At 43.6% G+C, this 21434-nt stretch overlaps 2 protein-coding genes across 4 annotated transcripts in view; one reads left to right on the top strand and one right to left on the bottom strand.

The window, feature by feature from the left end:
• mcph1 (microcephalin 1) overlaps positions 1-21434 on the bottom strand; it is a 609760-nt gene that overhangs the window by 281035 nt on the left and 307291 nt on the right. The window lies entirely within an intron of this gene.
• LOC140410477 (angiopoietin-2-like) overlaps positions 1-21434 on the top strand; it is a 149467-nt gene that overhangs the window by 98820 nt on the left and 29213 nt on the right. For both annotated transcript variants that reach the window (XM_072498601.1, XM_072498600.1), the window contains 2 exons: positions 9955-10056; positions 13029-13195. In XM_072498601.1, the coding sequence (XP_072354702.1) occupies positions 9955-10056; positions 13029-13195 (269 nt within the window). The remainder of the gene's footprint in view (positions 1-9954; positions 10057-13028; positions 13196-21434) is intronic.

Raw genomic sequence — 21434 nt, 5'->3', positions numbered from 1 at the left:
GTCCCGAGGAAAGGACGCTTCTGGAATCAAAGCCCAATGTAGTTCAAATGAATGGCCCTGAAGTACATAAGAAATTAATGGATGTGATGGCACTCGGATGAATAAATGTTTAAAAGGGCACTCCATAAATTTTTTTTTAATATAAATGTTTTTATTGGGTTTTTGAACAAAGTATATTTACCGTTATGTACACAGAATTAAAAATAATAATAATATGTATATAAATAGAAGAGAAGAAAACACACAAGAAAGAACAAAAAGACTGGTCGGGTACTATGCACTAGCTAAACAACAGCAACTCTGTACAATTGGCGATATTATTTTAAACACATAAGTAGGCGTCTGTTTGTGGGGGGGAACTGGGGAGTTACATATACATTTGGGTGCCGGAGAAACAATTCCATTGGTTATGTCCAATGCAGAATGGGCAATACGCGAATGGATCTGGTGTTGGCGTGTCACTTGCACTCCACAAATTTATTTGAACCAACCAGCTGACAGTACTAAAACTGTCCTCTAATGAGCAAACATCAGCTCTCATATCTGTCAGCAGCAGTTTCTAAGGCAATAGGATAGCTCTTCCTTCTCTGGGATATTTTGACTCAAAATGTGTGCAAAATAAATCTTTGACCTTCACAATCCTGGTTAGTGCAAGGTTTTGTGGGCCCAATAAATCATCTTTTGACTGCTTGATATAGCAATTAATAGGTCATTTAAAGTTGATGTGAGAAAGCTGTAGGAAACCTGGATGCCTGAGGGCTTGCATACCTTCACTACAGTGGCAGAATAAGGAGGCACATCGCAGTTGAAGTGTTGAGTGCAACAGCCTTTGATGAAAGAAAATGTAGTCCGCAATCAGAAAGAAACTGTCTGATCATGAGTTGATGAAAATGACAGTTTGGAGGAAACTAAGTCTCAACGGGATAGCTTTCCGCAAAGGGGTAATCAGCTGACCATGATTCTGTTAGGAGTGTATTGAATTGTTTTCATTAGACAGCAATGAAAAAATCTTTGATCCTTAAGAATGGTGTGCTGTCGTATAGTAACATAAAGATCACACTACACTACACGTGTAGTGTCTCCCACCCGCCCTCCTCCTCTAACCTAATAATAAAACCCATTGGTGTGAGGTAAGTACCATATTTTATTATTATTATTATTTTTTAAATTTAATTTAGTTGTTAGCCAGATCTTGGTAGAAAGTTAGAGGGATGGCAGGGAAGGGAGTGCAATGTTCCTCCTGCAGGATGTTTGAGGTGAGGGATGCCGTTAGTGTCCCTGCTGATTTTACCTGCAGGAAGTGCTGCCATCTCCAGCTCCTCCAAGACCGAGTTAGGGAACTGGAGCTGGAGCTGGAAGAACTTTGGATCATTCGGGAGGCAGAGGGGGTCATAGATAGCAGCTTCAGGGAATTAGCTACACCAAAGTTTGGAGATAGATGGGTAACTGTAAGAGGGACTGGGAAGAAGCAGTCAGTGCAGGGATCCCCTGCGGTCGTTCCCCTGAGAAACAAGTATACCGCTTTGGATACTTGTGGGGGGGGGGGGGGGGGGGGGGACTTACCAGGGGTAAGCCATGGGGTACGGGCCTCTGGCACGGAGTCTGTCCCTGTTGCTCAGAAGGGAAGGGGGGAGAGGAGCAGAGCATTAGTAAGTGGGGACTCGATAGTCAGGGGCACAGATAGGAGATTTTGTGGGAGCGTGAGAGACTCACGTTTGGTATGTTGCCTCCCAGGTGCAAGGGTACGTGATGTCTCGGATCGTGTTTTCCGGGTCCTTAGGGGGAGGGGGAGCAGCCCCAAGTCGTGGTCCACATTGGCACTAACGACATAGGTAGGAAAGGGGACAAAGATGTCAGGCAGGCTTTCAGGGAGCTAGGATGGAAGCTCAGAACTAGAACAAACAGAGTTGTTATCTCTGGGTTGTTGCCCGTGCCACGTGATAGTTAGATGAGGAATAGGGAGAGAGAGCAATTAAACACGTGGCTACAGGGATGGTGCAGGCGGGAGGGATTCAGATTTCTGGATAACTGGGGCTCTTTCTGGGGAAGGTGGGACCTCTACAGACAGGATCGTCTACATCTGAACCTGAGGGGCACAAATATCCTGGGGGGGGAGATTTGTTAGTGCTCTTTGGGGGGGTTTAAACTAATGCAGCAGGGGCATGGGAACCTGGATTGTAGTTTTAGGGTAAGGGAGAATGAGAGTATAGAGGTCAGGAGCACAGATTTGACGTCGCAGGAGGGGGCCAGTGTTCAGGTAGGTGGTTTGAAGTGTGTCTACTTCAATGCCAGGAGTATACGAAATAAGGTTGGGGAACTGGCAGCATGGGTTGGTACCTGGGACTTCGATGTTGTGGCCATTTCGGAGACATGGATAGAGCAGGGACAGGAATGGATGTTGCCGGTTCCGGGGTTTAGGTGTTTTAGTAAGCTCAGAGGAGGAGGCAAAAGAGGGGGAGGTGTGGCACCGCTATTACGGTGGCGGAGAGGATGCTAGATGGGGACTCATCTTCCGAGGTAGTATGGGCTGAGGTTAGAAACATGAAAGGAGAGGTCACACTGTTGGGAGTCTTCTCTAGGCCTCCAAATAGTTCTAGGGATGTAGAGGAAAGGATGGCGAGGATGATCCTGGATAAGAGCGAAAGTAACAGGGTAGTTATTATGGGAGACTTTAACTTTCCAAATATTGACTGGAAAAGATATAGTTCGAGTACATTAGATGGGTCATTTTTTTGTACAGTGTGTGCAGGAGGGTTTCCTGACACAATATGTTAACAGGCCAACAAGAGGCGAGGCCACGTTGGATTTGGTTTTGGGTAATGAACCAGGCCAGGTGTTGGATTTGGAGGTAGGAGAGCACTTTGGGGACAGTGACCACAATTCGGTGACGTTTACGTTAATGATGGAAAGGGATAAGTATACACCGCAGGGCAAGAGTTATAGCTGGGGGAAGGGCGATTATGATGCCATTAGACGTGACTTTGGGGGGATAAGGTGGAGAAGTAGGCTGCAAGTGTTGGGCACACTGGATAAGTGGAGCTTGTTCAAGGATCAGCTATTGCGTGTTCTTGATAAGTATGTACCGGTCAGGCAGGGAGGAAGGCGTCGAGCGAGGGAACCGTGGTTTACCAAAGAAGTGGAATCTCTTGTTAAGAGGAAGAAGGAGGCCTATGTGAAGATGAGGTGTGAAGTTTCAGTTGGGGCGATGGATAGTTACAAGGTAGCGAGGAAGGATCTAAAGAGAGAGCTAAGACGAGCAAGGAGGGGACATGAGAAGTATTTGGCAGGTAGGATCAAGGAAAACCCAAAAGCTTTCTATAGGTATGTCAGAAATAAGCGAATGACTCGGGAAAGAGTAGGACCAGTCAAGGACAGGGATGGGAAGTTGTGTGTGGAGTCTGAAGAGATAGGCGAGATACTAAATGAATATTTTTTGTCAGTATTCACTCAGGAAAAAGATAATGTTGTGGAGGAGAATGCTGAGACCCAGGCTAATAGAATAGATGGCATTGAGGTACGTAGGGAAGAGGTGTTGGCAATTCTGGACAGGCTGAAAATAGATAAGTCCCCGGGTCCTGATGGGATTTATCCTAGGATTCTCTGGGAGGCCAGGGAAGAGATTGCTGGACCTTTAGCTTTGATTTTTATGTCATCATTGGCTACAGGAATAGTGCCAGAGGACTGGAGGATAGCAAATGTGGTCCCTTTGTTCAAAAAGGGGAGCAGAGACAACCCCGGCAACTATAGACCGGTGAGCCTCACGTCTGTAGTGGGTAAAGTCTTGGAGGGGATTATAAGAGACAAGATTTATAATCATCTAGATAGGAATAATATGATCAGGGATAGTCAGCATGGCTTTGTGAAGGGTAGGTCATGCCTCACAAACCTTATTGAGTTCTTTGAGAAGGTGACTGAACAGGTAGACGAGGGTAGAGCAGTTGATGTGGTGTATATGGATTTCAGCAAAGCGTTTGATAAGGTTCCTCACGGTAGGCTATTGCAGAAAATACGGAGGCTGGGGATTGAGGGTGATTTAGAGATGTGGATCAGAAATTGGCTAGCTGAAAGAAGACAGAGGGTGGTGGTTGATGGGAAATGTTCAGAATGGAGTTCAGTTACAAGTGGAGTACCACAAGGATCTGTTCTGGGGCCGTTGCTGTTTGTCATTTTTATCAATGACCTAGAGGAAGGCGCAGCAGGGTGGGTGAGTAAATTTGCAGACGATACTAAAGTTGGTGGTGTTGTCGATAGTGTGGAAGGATGTAGCAGGTTACAGAGGGATATAGATAAGCTGCAGAGCTGGGCTGAGAGGTGGCAAATGGAGTTTAATGTAGAGAAGTGTGAGGTGATTCACTTTGGAAGGAATAACAGGAATGCGGAATATTTGGCTAATGGTAAAGTTCTTGGAAGTGTGGATGAGCAGAGGGATCTAGGTGTCCATGTACATAGATCCCTGAAAGTTGCCACCCAGGTTGATAGGGTTGTGAAGAAGGCCTATGGAGTGTTGGCCTTTATTGGTAGAGGGATTGAGTTCCGGAGTCAGGAGGTCATGTTGCAGCTGTACAGAACTCTGGTACGGCCGCATTTGGAGTATTGCGTACAGTTCTGGTCACCGCATTATAGGAAGGATGTGGAGGCTTTGGAGAGGGTGCAGAGGAGATTTACCAGGATGTTGCCTGGTATGGAGGGAAAATCTTATGAGGAAAGGCTGATGGACTTGAGGTTGTTTTCGTTGGAGAGAAGAAGGTTAAGAGGAGACTTAATAGAGGCATACAAAATGATCAGGGGGTTAGATAGGGTGGACAGCGAGAGCCTTCTCCCGCGGATGGAAATGGCTGGCACGAGGGGACATAGCTTTAAACTGAGGGGTAATAGATATAGGACAGAGGTCAGAGGTAGGTTCTTTACGCAAAGAGTAGTGAGGCCGTGGAATGCCCTACCTGCTACAGTAGTGAACTCGCCAACATTGAGGGCATTTAAAAGTTTATTGGATAAACATATGGATGATAATGGCATAGCGTAGGTTAGATGGCTTTTGTTTTGGTGCAACATCGTGGGCCGAAGGGCCTGTACTGCGCTGTATCGTTCTATGTTCTACCACAGATGTGGGTACAGATTCAGCTTATTTTATTTTACTCTTCTGCTGATTCAGTGCTGGTAATATAATTATCTTCTGCTAATAGACAAACCATATGCATATTGTTTTATTTATTTAGAGTATTGGTGAACAGTGTACTGGAAAGAGTGGTGCATTATGAATAAGGTTCATTTGAGAGAGGAGAAAAAAGATATAATGGCCCAGAACTTCTGTAGAGTGGCAATCACGGTTGGATTGCCACTCCTCATGTTCGGATCGCCATTCCGTTCCTTTAAACATATCCAGGTTGGGAGTTGGACATTTCTCATCCAATCTTTCGACCTGGACCTGGTACTGCAGCTGTACCAGACTCCTTACAGTGTAGGACAGCAGCGTCGGGGGAAGTGAAGCCACACACCCTTTCCACAGCTTTTCCTGGGTAACTATTCTGCTGAGAGAGTCGGGGCCATCCAAATTCTCCAATTTAAATCGGAGTTTAGGATGGTTCCTGGTGCAGGGTAATTGCCCATTGAAAATTTAACTTTCCTGTGCATTTCCATGCAGCCCTTGTATGGGGACCTCCGAGGAATCTCCCAGTAATTCCCTCTTGGATATGACCTTTGGGGAAATGAAGATCTGGGCAATTATATATGCAAAGTTAAAAAGTATAGAACAAAACTATGCTGCCAATTAAAATTAATTCAAAATGACACACAATCAAGATATTAAGAGCAGTGACAGAAGGGAGCATTGGGAAACAAATCATAAACCTATTGAGTCTACCCTGTAAAGTGCAATGGATAGAAGCAAATTACTGCGAATGCTAGAATCTGAAACGAAAGAGAAAATGCTGGAAAATCTCAGCAGGTCTGGCAGCATCTGTAGGGAGAGAAAAGAGCTAATGTTTCGCATCCAATGGCTTTGACAAAGAGTCATTGACTCAAAACTTTAGCTCTTTTCTCTCCCTACAGATGTTGCCAGACCTGCTGAGATTTTCCAGCATTTTCACTTCTGTATAGTGCAATGATACTGTTAACATTTTACTAATAAGTACAAACTTTAGTTGAGCACACACTAATAAACATGTAGGATTCGATCCACACAAAATAACTACAGACAAATTATTTGCGCTCCAATGGCAAACAGTGAGATGTGGTAATATGCTTTGTTGAACTGAAGAAAGCCAATGTTGGAAGTCCATACAAAATTATCTCCGTGAGATTTGGGTAGGTAAGGAGCTCAAATTTATAGCAGTGTTTGGTAGCTCAACCACGGTAAGGGGAATCATGTTATCCTGAATCCACATCTATGCAATGCTTATTGCTTCAGGTAGGTCATGAGTGAACAGTCAAGAGTGTTACACTCCCTTCATTCCTTTTAATGGGATTGGTGAAGTCATCACCGTCCAAAACCTGAATCTGGAATCTTCTTGAACTGCCTGGTCCTGTGGACTGTTCTGGTGTTCTCTGATTCCAACTGGAAGCCAAGCCTGTCAATCAGACTGACCTCTTGAGTGTGGAACCTGTTAATGGCAGCAAACACAATGTGGAGTTCGGGAAACTGAGACTCCTGGGTTTCCCATCCAAAGTTCCACCCTTCCCCTCATTGTCTACATAAGCTTTCATGTTAATATCTGGGCCTTTGTGTTGAAATATCAACCAATAAACTATTAGCTGCTGTTACCAACAGAAGCAGAGTAATGGAGGTGACACTGTTGGGAATTTTATAATTATAAACTAATTTCCATCACACATCAATGAGGTTCTCTCCATTATGAGAGATAATAAACGTTCCATGAACATCGTCATGGAGTCCAACTCAATTCTAAAAACCTCTTTGCTCAAGTGAGAAGCAGAAGTGGTTCATTATATTGTTGTTTCATTGATTTTTTTAAATAAATTTAGAGTGTGCAATTCATCTTTTCCAAATAAGGGGCAATTTAGCGTGGTGGCCAATCCATCTACCCTGCACATCTTTTTTGGGTTGCGGGGGCGAAACCCACGCAAACACGGGGAGAATGTGCAAATTCCAAACGGACAGTGACCCAGAGCCTGGATCAAACTTGGGACCTCGGCGCCGTGAGGCAGCAGTGCTTATCCACTGCGCCACCGTGCTGCCCTGTTGTTTTATTGATAAACAACTTTTGTTTCTTTTGCGGGATTATCTGTTTGTTCCATTAAGGCACTCAAATGGTTATATTTTTGTTAAGAATGTTTTATTGTTCGAAAAAACATTGCACTACTTCACTAAACTGTCAAAACAAAACTAGCACTGGGTACTGGGAACCTAGTTGCTAAAAATGGTAGACTGTTAATTGCAATATTCAAAGAGTTTTCTTAAACAAGTAGGCACCAAATCCCATTCTGTGTTTTCCAGCCAAGTACAATATTGACATGGTGTGATTCCAAATGGTCAGAAATACTTGCCAGAACATCTGCAATTAGATTGATGATTATCAAGGAGCAATGTAATCCTTTTGGAAGGACATATAAACTGTAATTTAGCAGAACAAACATCTGTTTAATAAGTTCAGCTTAGCGGCATTGAATCATTTTTACTCAATTATAGGTGATCCATCAAAACTGTACAATTTCATGAGATGACAAAATAATTACAGTTCAGAAAGGCTATTTGGCCCCTTTGATTCATCCACTCAGAGAGCCTAATTCTACCTGAATTCTAACGTTTCTTCCATGACTTCAGTGTAACTGCCAAAATTGTGTTATCGGAAAGTTTATTCCAATTGTTGACCACTTTGTATGAAGAATTATTTCCTGACATCTGTCCAAAACGTGCCCCATCCTAGTTGGAACTTGTGTCTCCTTATTATACTCAAACCTACCTTCATAACCTGACCCCCGATATTGGGGATCATTGCTTTGCCCAGTTGCTTTGCCTCCAATGCTGAATTTTAACAGTTGGTTTTGACAAATTGATTTAAAAGTTCTTGTTCAGCACATTTCCTAATAGAAGATAAAAATGTCAATACGCGTTAGCCTCTTAATATGCTTTGTTGTTTCGAGAAGCTTTTCAGTTAACTCAAATGTTTTACAAAGAAATATAGTAAGACAGGGCAGCACGGCAGCGCAGTGGGTTAGCCCTGCTGCCTCACGACGCCAAGATCCCAGGTTCGATCCCTGCTCTGGGTCACTGTCTGTGTGGAGTTTGCACATTCTCCCCGCGTTTGCATGGGTTTCGCTCCCACAACCCAAAGATGTGCAGGCTAGGTGGATTGGCCAAGCTAAATTGTCCCTTAATTGGAAAAAATGAATTGGGTACTCTAAATTTAAAAAATAGAAATATAGTAAGACTTACATCAATATAACATCATTCCTGTGCTCTGGATGTTCCAATAAAATACTGTTGACATGTTGCAATATCAGGAGCATGACAATTTGCACACGCCGAACTTCCACCAACAGCAATGTAATTATGACCAGATTCCTGTGTTATGTTGATTAAGGGATAAGTATTGGCCAGGACACTGAAGATAACTCCCCTGCTCTTCTTCGAATAAATGCTAAGGGATCTTTTATGTCTGCTCAATTAAGCGGGCCGGACCTTTGTTCAATATCTCATTCAAAAGAAGGCACAACACTCATTCAACACTGCACGAGTGTCAGCCTAGATATTTGTGTTCAAATCTCTTGTTACATTTTATGCTATTTAACATATCAACTTCAGTTTGACAGCAAGACTGGAGAAGTGGGGGTTGTTTTCCTCAGAGCACAGGCATTTTGGGAGCTTTACTAGAGTTGTAACAGAGTAAATAAAAAGAAACAATTTTCAGTGGCGGAAGGGTCAGTAACCAGAGGATATCTATTTGAAAGAATTGGCTAATAACCCAGATCCAAAATGAGGAGAAATGTTTTTGCACAGTGAGTTTTGATGATCAGGGATCTAATGCTGAAAGGATGGTGAAAGCAGATTCACGATTAACATTCAAAAGGGAATTGGCTGAAAACTTGAAGGGGAAACATTTATAGGGCTAAGGGAAAGGGCAGGGGAGTGGGACTAATTGGATAGTTCATTCAAAGACCCAGCTCAGGCATTGTGAGCCAAATGGCTTCCTTCGGCATTGTATCATTCTATGATTTTATCATTGAACAATGGTGAAGTCAAGCTCCTTTCATAAATGAGCCCTTGTTATTTTTGTGTCTAATGTTAAGATTTAATTTAAACAGAAAAGTACACTTCAGAGCTATTAATTACGATTTTAATACAGTAAGTGGATAGGTTATATTTGCATACAATTTGCGCCTGAGAAAGTAGCCCAACAGCCTAATTACAGATTGTGTTCTTAATTTGGATTGTGAATGAGGTTTATAAAATCGAGGGAAACATATTGCAAACATTACATCAAATAGGTGCAAGTCTAGTGCTGGAAGCAATTTGAGGGAATTGGTTCATAACATCAGATGAAATGAAATGAAAATTGCTTATTGTCACAAGTAGGCTTCAAATGAAATTACTGTGAAAAGCCCCTAGTCGCCACATTCCGGCGCCTGTTCGGGGAGGCTGGTATGGGAATTGACCCGTGCTGCTGGCCTGCCTTGGTCCGCTTTAAAAGCCAGCTCTTTAGCCCTGTGCTAAACCAGCCCCTATCAGATAACATGTAAGCAAAATACGCCGGATATTAGAAACCTGAAATAAAAACAGAAAATGCTGGAAATACTCAGCAGGTCTCACAACGTCTGTCTAGAGAGGAAAAGCATTAATGTTTCACACATTTGGTCAAGCATGATTTTCCAAAAGCATGTCGGCATCTCTCTCCTAAATTGCCTGGTGACAATACCAATAGATGTTAAATTGAAAATTTCCCAGGAAGCTAAGAACTACTTGAAGTCAGTTGTGATATATTTATTGTATTACATTAGGCATTTTGCGATATGGAGTCCAATGGAGGAGGATGGACTGTAGTGCAACGTCGTCAAGACGGAAAAAAGGATTTTCAACGCACATGGAAAGAATACAAAACAGTAAGAACTTTTCCGTAGAATTCCTACAGGAGGAGGCCATTTGCCCATCGAGTCTGCACTGACTCTCTGAAGGAGCACCTTACCTCGGCTCACTCCCCTGCCCTATCCCAGTAACTCCATAACCCCACCTAACCCACACATCTTTTGGACACTGAGGGGAAATTTATCATGGCTAATCCACCTAACCTGGGACCGTGGGAGAAAACTGGAGCACCTAGAGAAAACCTACATAGACACGGGGAGAAAGTGCAAACTCCACACTGTCACCCAAGGCCGGAAGTGAACCCGGGTCCCTTGCGCTATGAGGTAGCAGTACTAACCACTGTACCACCGTGGCACCACTTTTTCAAAGTAACCTCAGGAGACTAACCAATGCATTAGGCCCTTCTACGATCTGGTTTCAAATTTGTCTAGGTTGATACAAATAATTTATTGACAGCAGACATGTAACCCTGTCCACAGAACCGAATTTGGCAATATTCTGTAAATTTCCTTGGACTGGCCATGGGGAAAGTGAACATGTTGCGCTTGTATATTGGAACTCTTCTCTTCTGGGATTAGTATGGGTAGGGAGAAAGGTTACGGTGCAGAAAGAACCCATTTAGCCCATCATGTCTGCACTGGCCAAAAAAAGAGAAACTAGCCGCTCATTCTAATCCCATTTTCCAGCACCTTGTCCGTAGCCTTGGTGCTAACAGCACTTCAGATGCAGGTACCTTTTAAATGAGTTGAGCTTTTTGGCCTCAACCAAAAATTTAGGCAGTGAATTCCAGACTGGTATAATTTGGTATAATCCTCATACTAATCACCTTAAAAATATGCCCCTGGTAAATGATCCCTGAGCCAGATGAAACAAGTCTTTCCTGTCCACCCTGTCTAGGCCTCTCATAATTTTGTACACCTAATTTAATTCACCCCTTAGCCTCTTCTGTTCTGAGGGGGAAAAAAGCCTCTTCTGTTCTGAGGGGGAAAAAAGCCTGGCCTATCCAATTTCTCCTCATAGCTGCAATTTTCAATCCCTGGCAACATTTTTGTAAATCTCCACTGTACACCAGAGCAGTTATGTCCTTCCTGTTATGTGGTGACCAGAATTGCACACAAAATTCCAGCTGTGGCCTAACCAGCATTTTATACAGTTCCAACATCACATCACTGCTTTTGTATTTAATACCTCACCCAATAAAAGAAAGCAGGAAGTATTGTTTTGTCTATATGTATTTAGGAAGAGAAGAGCATATCAGTCCCATATGGACAGCTCCATCCCTGAGGTAAAGGCATCACTGTGAAGCACCATCACTAGCCCCCCCCCCCCCCCCCCCCCAATCACTGCTGTGAAAGAGAGCTGTAGCAATTAGGGACACTGTCAAAAATTGTTTTGTCCTCCCATGGGATTGGATTGGGGGGGGGGGGGGGGGAAGAGTATAAGTTGATTTCCAATCCTCATACACACCCTCTATGTAGTGTAATATTGTGTATCCGATCCTTTCATAAAATCAGTTTGTGTCCTGGGCTCCATGACACCACCCATCCCTTTTCCTCACCTGCCCCCTGTGTGTAGGCACAGAGAACTGACATTTGTTTGGAGTGACCAGAAATTTACTGGGAGAGGGAACAATATGGGGAGATGGAGGCCTGGGCTGGGAGTTATCAACTCAGTTAGAGGGGGCTATGGTGGGATACCAAAAGTGTGTGGTGAGTCTGAGGTCAGACTCAGAATTGGGGGCAGGGGTGTAGTGAGGACAGGGAACCACCAACAAGTTGGGCTGTCAGGTTAATCACAGTCAATATTTTCGGAAGCAGGGATGTTTGAAGCATTTGCTTATTTGTGCCCTTGGTTAGCTTTTAATTTCTTCAAGGATTTGTTTTCAGAAGTGCCTTAGTTGTGTACATATGTATTTCAGAGTCTTGTATCCATATTAAATGGCTTCAGTTCATGTTAAATTGCTTCACAAATAATTGGTGATCTCTTATATACAATTGAGATTGTTAAAGCTATTCTATTCAGACTACTTCTATCCTTCACCTCTTGAAGGTGCTCACTTGTGCAGGAGTGCTGCGCTGGAGACACAACTCTCCCAGACCTCATTCAAATGCCATTTTGTTACATGTGTGATAAAAAGGAGCCAAGCTATTAGTCTGTCAAATAGTCACAGCAAAGCCTAATCCTGTTTTCACCAGATGTGCATTATCCAGCAGTGGTCACAGGATAGTGATCACAGGCAGGAATTTTTCTGCTCCTTATTCCAGGGGAAGAAAGCCAAGTGCAGTCTCCTCCAGCGAACTAACCTAGCACAGACTAGAAGTCAAACTTGAGACCTTGTTCCTCTAAGGCAACATTCTGGAAAGCGCATTTAACAACTTTTTTTCGGGGAACCAAATAGACAAACAGTTTTATGGTTGTCTGAGTTGGCTCTCAACTCTACGATGATAGGATACAGATGCTTCCACAAAGTGAGATTCTATCTCAACTGTGCTCTCTAAGTCAGAGCTGGCTTGTGTTGGCTGGATGTCCAGAGGTGAAGGAAGGAAATTGTAACATTTCTCAGCATGTTTTAGCTGGTAGCAGAGCAGCTTTGTCGCATACTCTCTCATTGACTTTACAGCTGGTAAAAGATGTATGACAGGAAAACCACTGGAGAAAAAGAGTCCCCAAAAAACCAGGGGAAAATATTAATAAATAATCTGTTATTGGCATGACTGCTTAAAAATAGTGTCAGATTCAAAACCCACAATGTAACAATGTTCAAACACAATACCGTAAGAGATCTATTACATTTAGGAAATAACAATGCAATCTTATAAACTAAGCACTGTTACTTTAATGCAGAGGCAGAAGGCAGAAACGTATGGCTCATTTTTACATTTCCATTCTCTTCCTGAAATCACCAACTAACGCATTGCAATTGTTGAAAATTCATTCATTACAAATGCTCAAAAATGTATTGCACTAAAAAAAAGTAATTTCGTTATAGGGGTTTGGTGATCCTGCTGGAGAATATTGGTTGGGAAATGAATTTACTCATCAACTAACCAATCAGAAGGCCTACGTCCTTCGTATCCAAATGCAAGACTGGGAAGCGAATGAAGGTTTTTCATTGTACAACCAATTCTACTTGGATAGTGAAACACAGAAGTACAGGTAGGCATTTCAGAAATAGTTCTTTTCTCAAAGATGTAGGCCAAATTGGTGTCAGGGATCAGACCATGCTTTAAATGCCTGAACTGCGACATTTTCTGGGGTGAGGAAATCTGATTTCACTCTGCATTCCCAACCTCGTGACATTTTCCTCTGGCCTTTCCGTGGTTTGGGAATGCTTGGTGTGCAAAACGCAGACATGCCCCACAGAAATCTGGTTCCACATTTTAAATGATAGAAAAAAAAAATCAGAATTCCACCTGCATACGATTTTCGTCTGGTGGTACGGGAATTTTGAAGCTCATTAAAAGCATGGCAGCTTTGAGAGTTCAAGAAGTAAATGAAAAACCTGCAGAGGACACTGGACAGTTCTGAGAGATAAGTCAAAGTGTTTCCAAACTTTCAAATGTCATCATTGGGTGCTCCATTGTTATGTAGATTCATGGTACAGATCTGTTTTAAAGGTAAGTCGATCCTTACATTGACCAGCCTTGATATAAATTTCATTGTTTTGCACAATAATTCCGTGAAAAATGTGTAATAATGTCCTGTCAGAACTCTGCTGTCATATTTTTTACTGTGATTTAAATGGTTCTGTCTGATAAAGAAAATGCTTCGTTTTGACATTTGGAAAAAGCTCATCATCTACTTCCCCACACTGATTGGCAGGAATTCTGCATTGAAATTGAAATGAACACCTTCTGGTCTTTACTTCCCTGAGATTAGGCTATTGTTTGGACAGCTGTGGGCATTATCAAGTGAGTTTCATGTCCTAATGAATTTCATCAAAGTGCATCTTCCACTCACCTGAGCTTGAATTACAATTTCAATAAATTGTAATAACAGTTTTTCTCTTTGATCTGGTTTCTACTTTGTTGGCACAAGATAATTGGATTACAAGCATTACAAGGAATTGTTTAACATCTAGAATGTATTTTCTCTCATTATTAATGATAGGCAAGCCTCTATTAGATAGAGAAGGGTATTTTCCATTGGCAATGTCTGGAATTTGAGGACTCCATATCTTGCAGATTGGGCAATTGGTTATGGAGGATACATGTGGGGCATAGAGGTGGTATGGGTGATCAGACAGGATATGGAGGATACAAAGGGGGTATAGAGATGGGAAGGCTGATTTAAGGTGAGTTGGAGGATGCATGAGGCTTAGGGATGGCATGAGCGATCTTAGGGGTTGTGGGCTGGCATGGGAGTTGGGTGGTGGGTGCGGTAGGCAAGGAGTGAGGTTCAGGGGAGCTTTAAGCACTGTTAGGAGCTGGGATACAGTTTTGGAGAACCAAGGCCAGGTTCTAACTGCCACCTCAGCACCCATACTCGTACCGCAGTGGTTCATGGCTCAATAACTACACTGTGAACTAGATGACCCGATTGTGAAAAGGTAACGGTTTGTGAAGTCACGTGTGGATCAGGTTGCAGTTTGCAAGTCACAAAGTGCGCAGGTCAGGTATACCTGAGCCCAGGAGAAGGTTCTACCCTATGTTTCTAAACATGCAGCCTAACATTTTTTGGTCTGAAATTAAAATTTCACTATTTGTTTTGTTCATAGCCTGCAGATTTTTCTCATCTACTGAACTGTGATTTTACCTTTGTGGCGACTAAGGGAAATGTAGTATATCCCCTCCAATCACCCATGCCACCTCGAAGTCTCCCCCCCCCCCCCCTATGTATCTCCCATAAACAATTGTCCAGTATTAACGATGTACGGTCCTCAGATTCCACCTGGCTTGGGGGACCAATGTGGACTCAGAGAAGGGAATCAATCCACGGGGTGAAGTTTTCTTAGGCAGGAGACATGTAGGGAGCTAGTTGCAGCCATGAGGCTGAACAATTCTTATTAATACATAATTTTGTATTCGTAAGTGAAGTTTGTGGAAATGCATCTTTAACCTGGCGATGAGGATAAATTATCGTGACACTGCCTCTGGCCTGACACCAGTGAGTATCCTGTTTTAATGGCAGTTTGAAAAAAATACTCATCACAATGCCTCTCTTTGGGCGAATAGATCCACTTGAGACATTACCAGACCCTGGGTAATGTAGAATCAGTAAACATACACAGTTACAAGATGCTCTGTGCATTAAATAAACTGAAAGACAGAAGTAGAAAAACAAACCTGTAAAATCCATCGGCAGAGTCAACGGTTTAAAAACGTAGGCCGTGATTCTCCCAGCCCCACGCCGGACCAGAGAATCGCCGCAACTGCACGACGCGCGATTCTCCGAGGTGCGGAGAATTGTCGCCATTTGCGCCGGCACGTTTGGTGCGCCGCCGGTCGTCGCTTCTCCGGCCGAGCGGCTGCGCGGAAATGGCAGAGTCACGCCGGTGCCATTCACCCCTGCTTGCAGCCGGCGGGAACTCTGTGCATAGGGCCGGGGGGGCGGGGGGGGGGGGTGCGGCCTGTGGGGCAGAGAAAAGCACTCCTTCACCGGGGGGGGGGGGGGGGGGGGGGCTCCGATGGGGTCTGGCCCGCGATCAGGGCCCACCGATCGGCGGGCCGGCCTCTCCCCTTCCGGGCCTACTTTGTTGCGCGGCCGGCCCCTGAACCCCCACGCCATGTTGCGTCGGGGTCGGCGCGCTGAACAAGTCCCCTGCGCATGCGCGGGTTGCCGCGCCCCAACTGAGCATGTGCGGGTTGGCGCGGTGCCCATTTGGCACCGGGAAGGGAGGTTGGAGCGGCGTGAACCGCTCCAGTTCCGTGCTGGCTCCCTGTGGGGGACGGAATCGGTAGACCCCGCGCCGTCATGAAATACGACGGTGTTCACGACGTTGCGAACACTTAGTCTCCATTTCGGAGAATCGTGCCCGTAACGTAGAGTAAAAAAACAAGTGAAGGTGACCATATGGAGCTGTCAGCTAGAAGAGCTGTGGCTTCAAATTTAAAAAGAATTTGGAAAAAGGCAAAAATTGCTTAAGTTAAAAAAGTTCACAAGCTTTAAAAAATCATCTAGAAAGCGGTGCTGCAGCTTTAAAAGAAAAAAAAAAGAAACCGCCTGAGACACACGTCATCTGCATTGATCCATTTGTTGCAAAATATACCTGCAAAGGGAAATCAACTATATCTGAGCAACTACAGCCTATGTGGGGGAAAAAAGATTACTACACAGTCTTAAAGGGGTAATACCCTTAAAGAGGTAATGCATTTAAAGTGGCAGTGCACTTAAAGCGGCAACCAAAAGAAGGAAGAAACAGCTCTGGGCATAAAAGTTAAAGAAGACCTCAAAGAAGAGGTAATGAAGCCCTCAATTAAAGAGACAACAGAAGGCCCCAGAAAGTGGGCAACAAAGACCACTGAAGGGCACTGAAAGAGCCCAGAAATGCAATGAAAACCCCCACTAGAAAGTCACTGAAAGGCCCTAGAGCAGGGAATGAAAGACCCCAGAAGGAGTGCAATGAAATACCCTACAAGAAGGGTAACCAGAGAATTACAGAATGGAAACAAGTCAACACTTCTTCAGAAATATGACCAGCAGTGAAGCCAAAAGGATTCGGTTGAAGTTGAGACAATGTAGAATAAGCTGAACTCCATGAAGAAGCTACTAGAAAATAAGAACAAGTCCAGTGAAGAATAGAATTGGGAGAATAACAGCTTTAAGAAGGGAAGTTTGGCAATGAGAAATTAGCTGAAGAGGTAAAAACATTGAAATTGACAACAGACTCAGCAGTGCAGACAGACAGAAATATGAAGCATATGTGCCAGAACAAGATTGCTGAAATGGTCACGTAAATGGAAAAGCAAAGAACCAATATGATAAAATGGTCGGTAAAAAATATGCTGGAAAAATAATTTTTTTATCACCCAACCTAAATACTAGAAACAGAGTACCATGAACATTCCTTCAGATGTGACAAACCAAGATTGTGAAAGAACTGTCAATACATCAGACTCTGTTGTCTTGTGATGATATGTGCATGCATTATAATGTAAGGTGCTCGGCAGAGCAAGGGTCAATTTGGGACTGGAGACTGGTACCATTCGCAGAGTGATGTATGTAGTCACATGGTCAGAGAACAGTCTGGGACAGAACCTGGTAAGCAGCAAGCCTGCTTGGAACAGCTCCATGCAAGACCATATTTGGAACTGTACACAGTTAAAGCTTACCAATAAAAGTGTCTATGTTTGAGGGGTCGGCATGGGAGCGGATCGAGGCGACGTCATGCAAAGGCACCAGTTTCGGAGCATTGGTAACTGCACGTCAGCCGTTCTCGCCTGCCCGTTACTCCACTAGCCCGGTGATGGTGGCAGCATTGAGGATCTGGGGGCTATGGAGGAGGTATAAGAAAGTGGAGGGTGCGTTGGTCTGGATCCTAATTTGCAATAACCACAGGTTCGCACCGGGCAGGATAGATGGCGGGTTCTGGAGCTGGCAGAGAGCAGGAATTAGAAGGATGGGGGATCTATTCATAGATGGGAGTTTTCCCAGTCTGAAGGCGCTGGAGGATAAGTTCAAGTTGCCGCCGGGGGATAGTTTCAGATATTTGCAAGTGCGGAACTTTCTGAGGAAACAGGTGCTGACTTTCTCGCTCTTGCCGCCACGGGGGATACAAGGCAGAGTAGTCTATGGCACTTGGGTGGGGGAGGGGAAGGTGTCAGATGTCTATCAGGAGTTGTTGGAGGCGAAGGAAACCCGGTGGAGGAACTGAAGGGCAAGTGGGAGGAGGAGCTAGGTGGAGAGTTGGAGGCGGGTCTGTGAGCGGACGCCCTAAGCAGAGTTAGTTCCTCCTCATCATGTGCCAGGCTCAGTTTAATACAGTTTAAGGTGGTACACCGGGCACACATCACGGCGGCGAGGATGAGCAAGTTTTCCGGGGTCGAAGATAGATGTGCGAGGTGTGCGGGAAGCCCAGCAAACCATGTCCACATGTTTTGGGCATGCCCGAAGCTTAGAGGGTTTTGACAGGGTTTTGCTAAAGCAATGCCCAGGGTGCTAGACATGTGGGTGGTGCCGTGTCCGGAGTTAGCGATCTTTGGAGTGTCAGAAGATCCGGGAGTTCAGGGAGTGAAAGAAGCCGACGTATTGGCCTTTGCCTCCCTGGTAGCCCGGAGACGGATCCTTTTAATGTGGAGGGACTCGAAGCCCCCGAGTGTGGAGACTTGGGTCAGTGACATGGCTGGATTTCTCAGGCTGGAGAAAATAAAGTTTGCCTTGAGAGGGTCAATGCTGGGGTTATCTCGGAGGTGGCAGCCGTCCGTCAACTTTCTCAGGAAAAATTAAAAGGTAGTCAGAAGCAGCATTCCGAAGGGGGGGCGGGGGGGGGGGGGGCAGGTTGGTGCAATATGGTTGAGGGATGTATAGAATGGGTTGAGTGGGTAATGTCTTTCTTTACCATGTTGATGTTTATGTTATTATTATTGCGTGTGTTATTGTTATAAAAATTTAGCAAATGCTTCAGTAAAAAAGTGTTTATATTTAAACACACAAGCCTCAAAGATCTCATCAATGAGCCATCACCCCAGCAACTTAAAAAACCCATATTAAGTACATAATATGAAACTTCGTAATGGATCAAGTTGGATCCCTGGAATTATTGCTTCTAAGACCAAACCCTATCGTGCCAAGTGTCTGTGGAGATATGAAACTTTGTCAGCATGTGGATCCATTTATGAGTAGAGAGGAGCCACAGCAGTCAGTGTTGCCATGAAGAAATGTTTTCGAACTGTAAGCACCATAGTACCTGATGGACCTGTTATTGACATAACTGATGCCTCCATAAAAGCAAGTAGTAATGAACTGCCTGTGTCAGAAGAGTAACTTGGTTATTGAATATTGTATGAAGAAGCTAAAGGAGAAAGGATGTGTTGATTGTCCCTCAAAGGGCAACACAGCAGATTAAGGGTCACCTGGCTTGGGGGACCAATGGGGACTCAGAGTAGGGAATGAACCAGGGGCATGAGTTCTCTTAGGCAGGAGACATGGAGGGAGCTAGCTGCAATCATGAGGTTGCTGATCAATTCTTATTAATAAATCCTTTTGTGTTCATTAATGAAGTTTGTGAAAGTGCATCTTTACAACCTTGCAATAAGTAATAGTTCTAACTATTTTATTTAATGAAATGGATACCTATAAAGCTAACTGTAACAATTTGAATATTGTGAATTCTTGGCTCCCAATTGGAAATGCGACTCTGATTAGGAAAGCAAGATGCAAGAGAAAAGCTATTTAGTCTCATATTTTATTTTCATTATTCTCCTTTTAAATAGAACAAGGTCACTTTGTAAAATATTCTTTCAGAAGTTCAGGTATTTGAGTAAAGATGAGAAAAATTGGAAAGGCGTGAACAAAGAATGAGTGAACATAGATGCATCATCAAAAAATAGAAAAACGGGGCAGCACGGTTAGCCCTGCTGCCTCACGGCGCCGAGGTCCCAGGTTTGATCCCGGCTCTGGGTCACTGTCTGCATGGAGTTTGCACATTCTCCCCGTGTTAGCGTGGGTTTAGCCCCCACAACCCAAAAGATGTGCAGGCTAGGTGGATTGGCCACGCCAAATTGCCCCTTAATTGGAAAAGATTAATTGGGTACACTAAATTTATAAACAAAACAAAAAAATAGAAAAACAAAGTTTTAGGAGGAGAAAAGAGGGTCATGTTAGCTGGAAGAGAGGGAGCGAGAGAGAGAAAAAAAAAGGAAGAAAAATATGGTCACGGAATGAATGCCAATTTACTGAGTTAAAATTTGGTTCACCAAATCCGGTTTCCATTCCTGTAAAATTAAGTTAATTATCTATTTGCTCTTTGGCACTTTTTAGTACTGCAACTAAATTGTTTTTCATTCATTATGTATTGTTTTGAATGTTACATAGTTTGCTGATACACAAACTGAGCCAAAAGCACTCAATCTTTTCATTCAGGCCCATTTCCAGCCGAGACAACCAGAGGACAGGTTTCGCCTTGGAAGTGTCATTATAAAGAAGTCCCATCGCTAGCAAAGTCAAAGATGAATACTTGTTAAGGATATGACTCAAACAGATGTGAATGAATAACCCAAGAGAGCAAGGTTCACTGGTGCCGTAGTTAGAAATACAAACAATTTGTACCCCCTAACTAAATTGCGCTAAAAGGAATGAGAAATGAGTGATATTTTTAAATAAACATGGGCTTTTCAGAGATCTGGGTTTTGAGATGGTATGTCATAATATAATCAGTATTAGCAATAAATTAGAACCAAGTGTTCTAAATCAATGTCACACAACTTTTCTACATGTTCATTATTGAGTGAATTAAAAATTACATGCCCTGGAAACAAAATAAACATATGAAAATGAAAGTGAAGAAAACATCAGCTGGTCTGTCAAGCCTGCGCCACGGTTGTGATGGCTGGAGCGCCATGACTAAATATTCCTGTCCACGCAATCTCCTCGGAGATGAAAAAAAATGAACAAAAAACGAAAAAAACACAGGGCCAGTAAGTACAAAATTAAAGCCTGGAAAATTCTTCTCCTTTACCCTCAGGCACTCTAAACTAGTTAAGGAGATGATATTGACTAAGAATGCATATATCGATATACTGTGATCTCTGTGATAGCTGAGAACTAGTCCAACTCCCTTTTGAAGGCATTGTGAGAGTCAGTATCCATCATTCCAGCTGGCAATAAATTCCAGAGTTTAACTCTCTGGGAAAATAACAAAACTGCCCTGAGTTTATTCCTACTTTTGTGAAACTTAAATGCATGTCCCCTGGGTCCTCCACAGTCTGTCAAATTAAAATAATGTATCAGTAGGCACACAATACAACTCGGTCCTTATTTTTTACTTTTCTAGATAGCAGATCCTCTCTATTATTAAATGAGTTTTTTTAAATTAAGGAGCAAAGAGTGACCAATCTACCTACCCTGCACATCTTTGGGTTGTGGGGTTGAGACCCAAGCAGACATGGGGAGAATGTGAAAATGCCACACGGCTAGTGACCTAGGGTCGGGATCGAACCCGGGTCCTCGGCGCCATGAGGCAGCAGTGCTAACCACTGGGCCACCTTGCCGCCCTGAAATCCTCTCTTTTATTAATAGTAATAGCTGCAAGCATTTAATTCAAAGCTCAAAAAAACTTTTTTTTTTCTTTCAAAGTATGTGTGCATCAGTGGCTGGGCGAGTATTTATTGCCCATTTCTAATTGCCCTTGAGAGGGTGGTAGTAATCCAACTTCTTGAATCTGTGCAGTGTATGTAGTGTAGGTGAATACATAGTACTGTTCAGAGCATGTTCCAGGATTTTGACCCAGCAACAATGA

This window comes from Scyliorhinus torazame, chromosome 4 (assembly GCF_047496885.1).
Source record: "Scyliorhinus torazame isolate Kashiwa2021f chromosome 4, sScyTor2.1, whole genome shotgun sequence".
In the NCBI taxonomy this organism is placed as follows: Eukaryota; Metazoa; Chordata; class Chondrichthyes; order Carcharhiniformes; family Scyliorhinidae; genus Scyliorhinus; species Scyliorhinus torazame.
The sequence above is the reverse complement of the archived record's forward strand: the minus strand, read 5'-3'. Positions and strand labels throughout refer to the sequence as shown.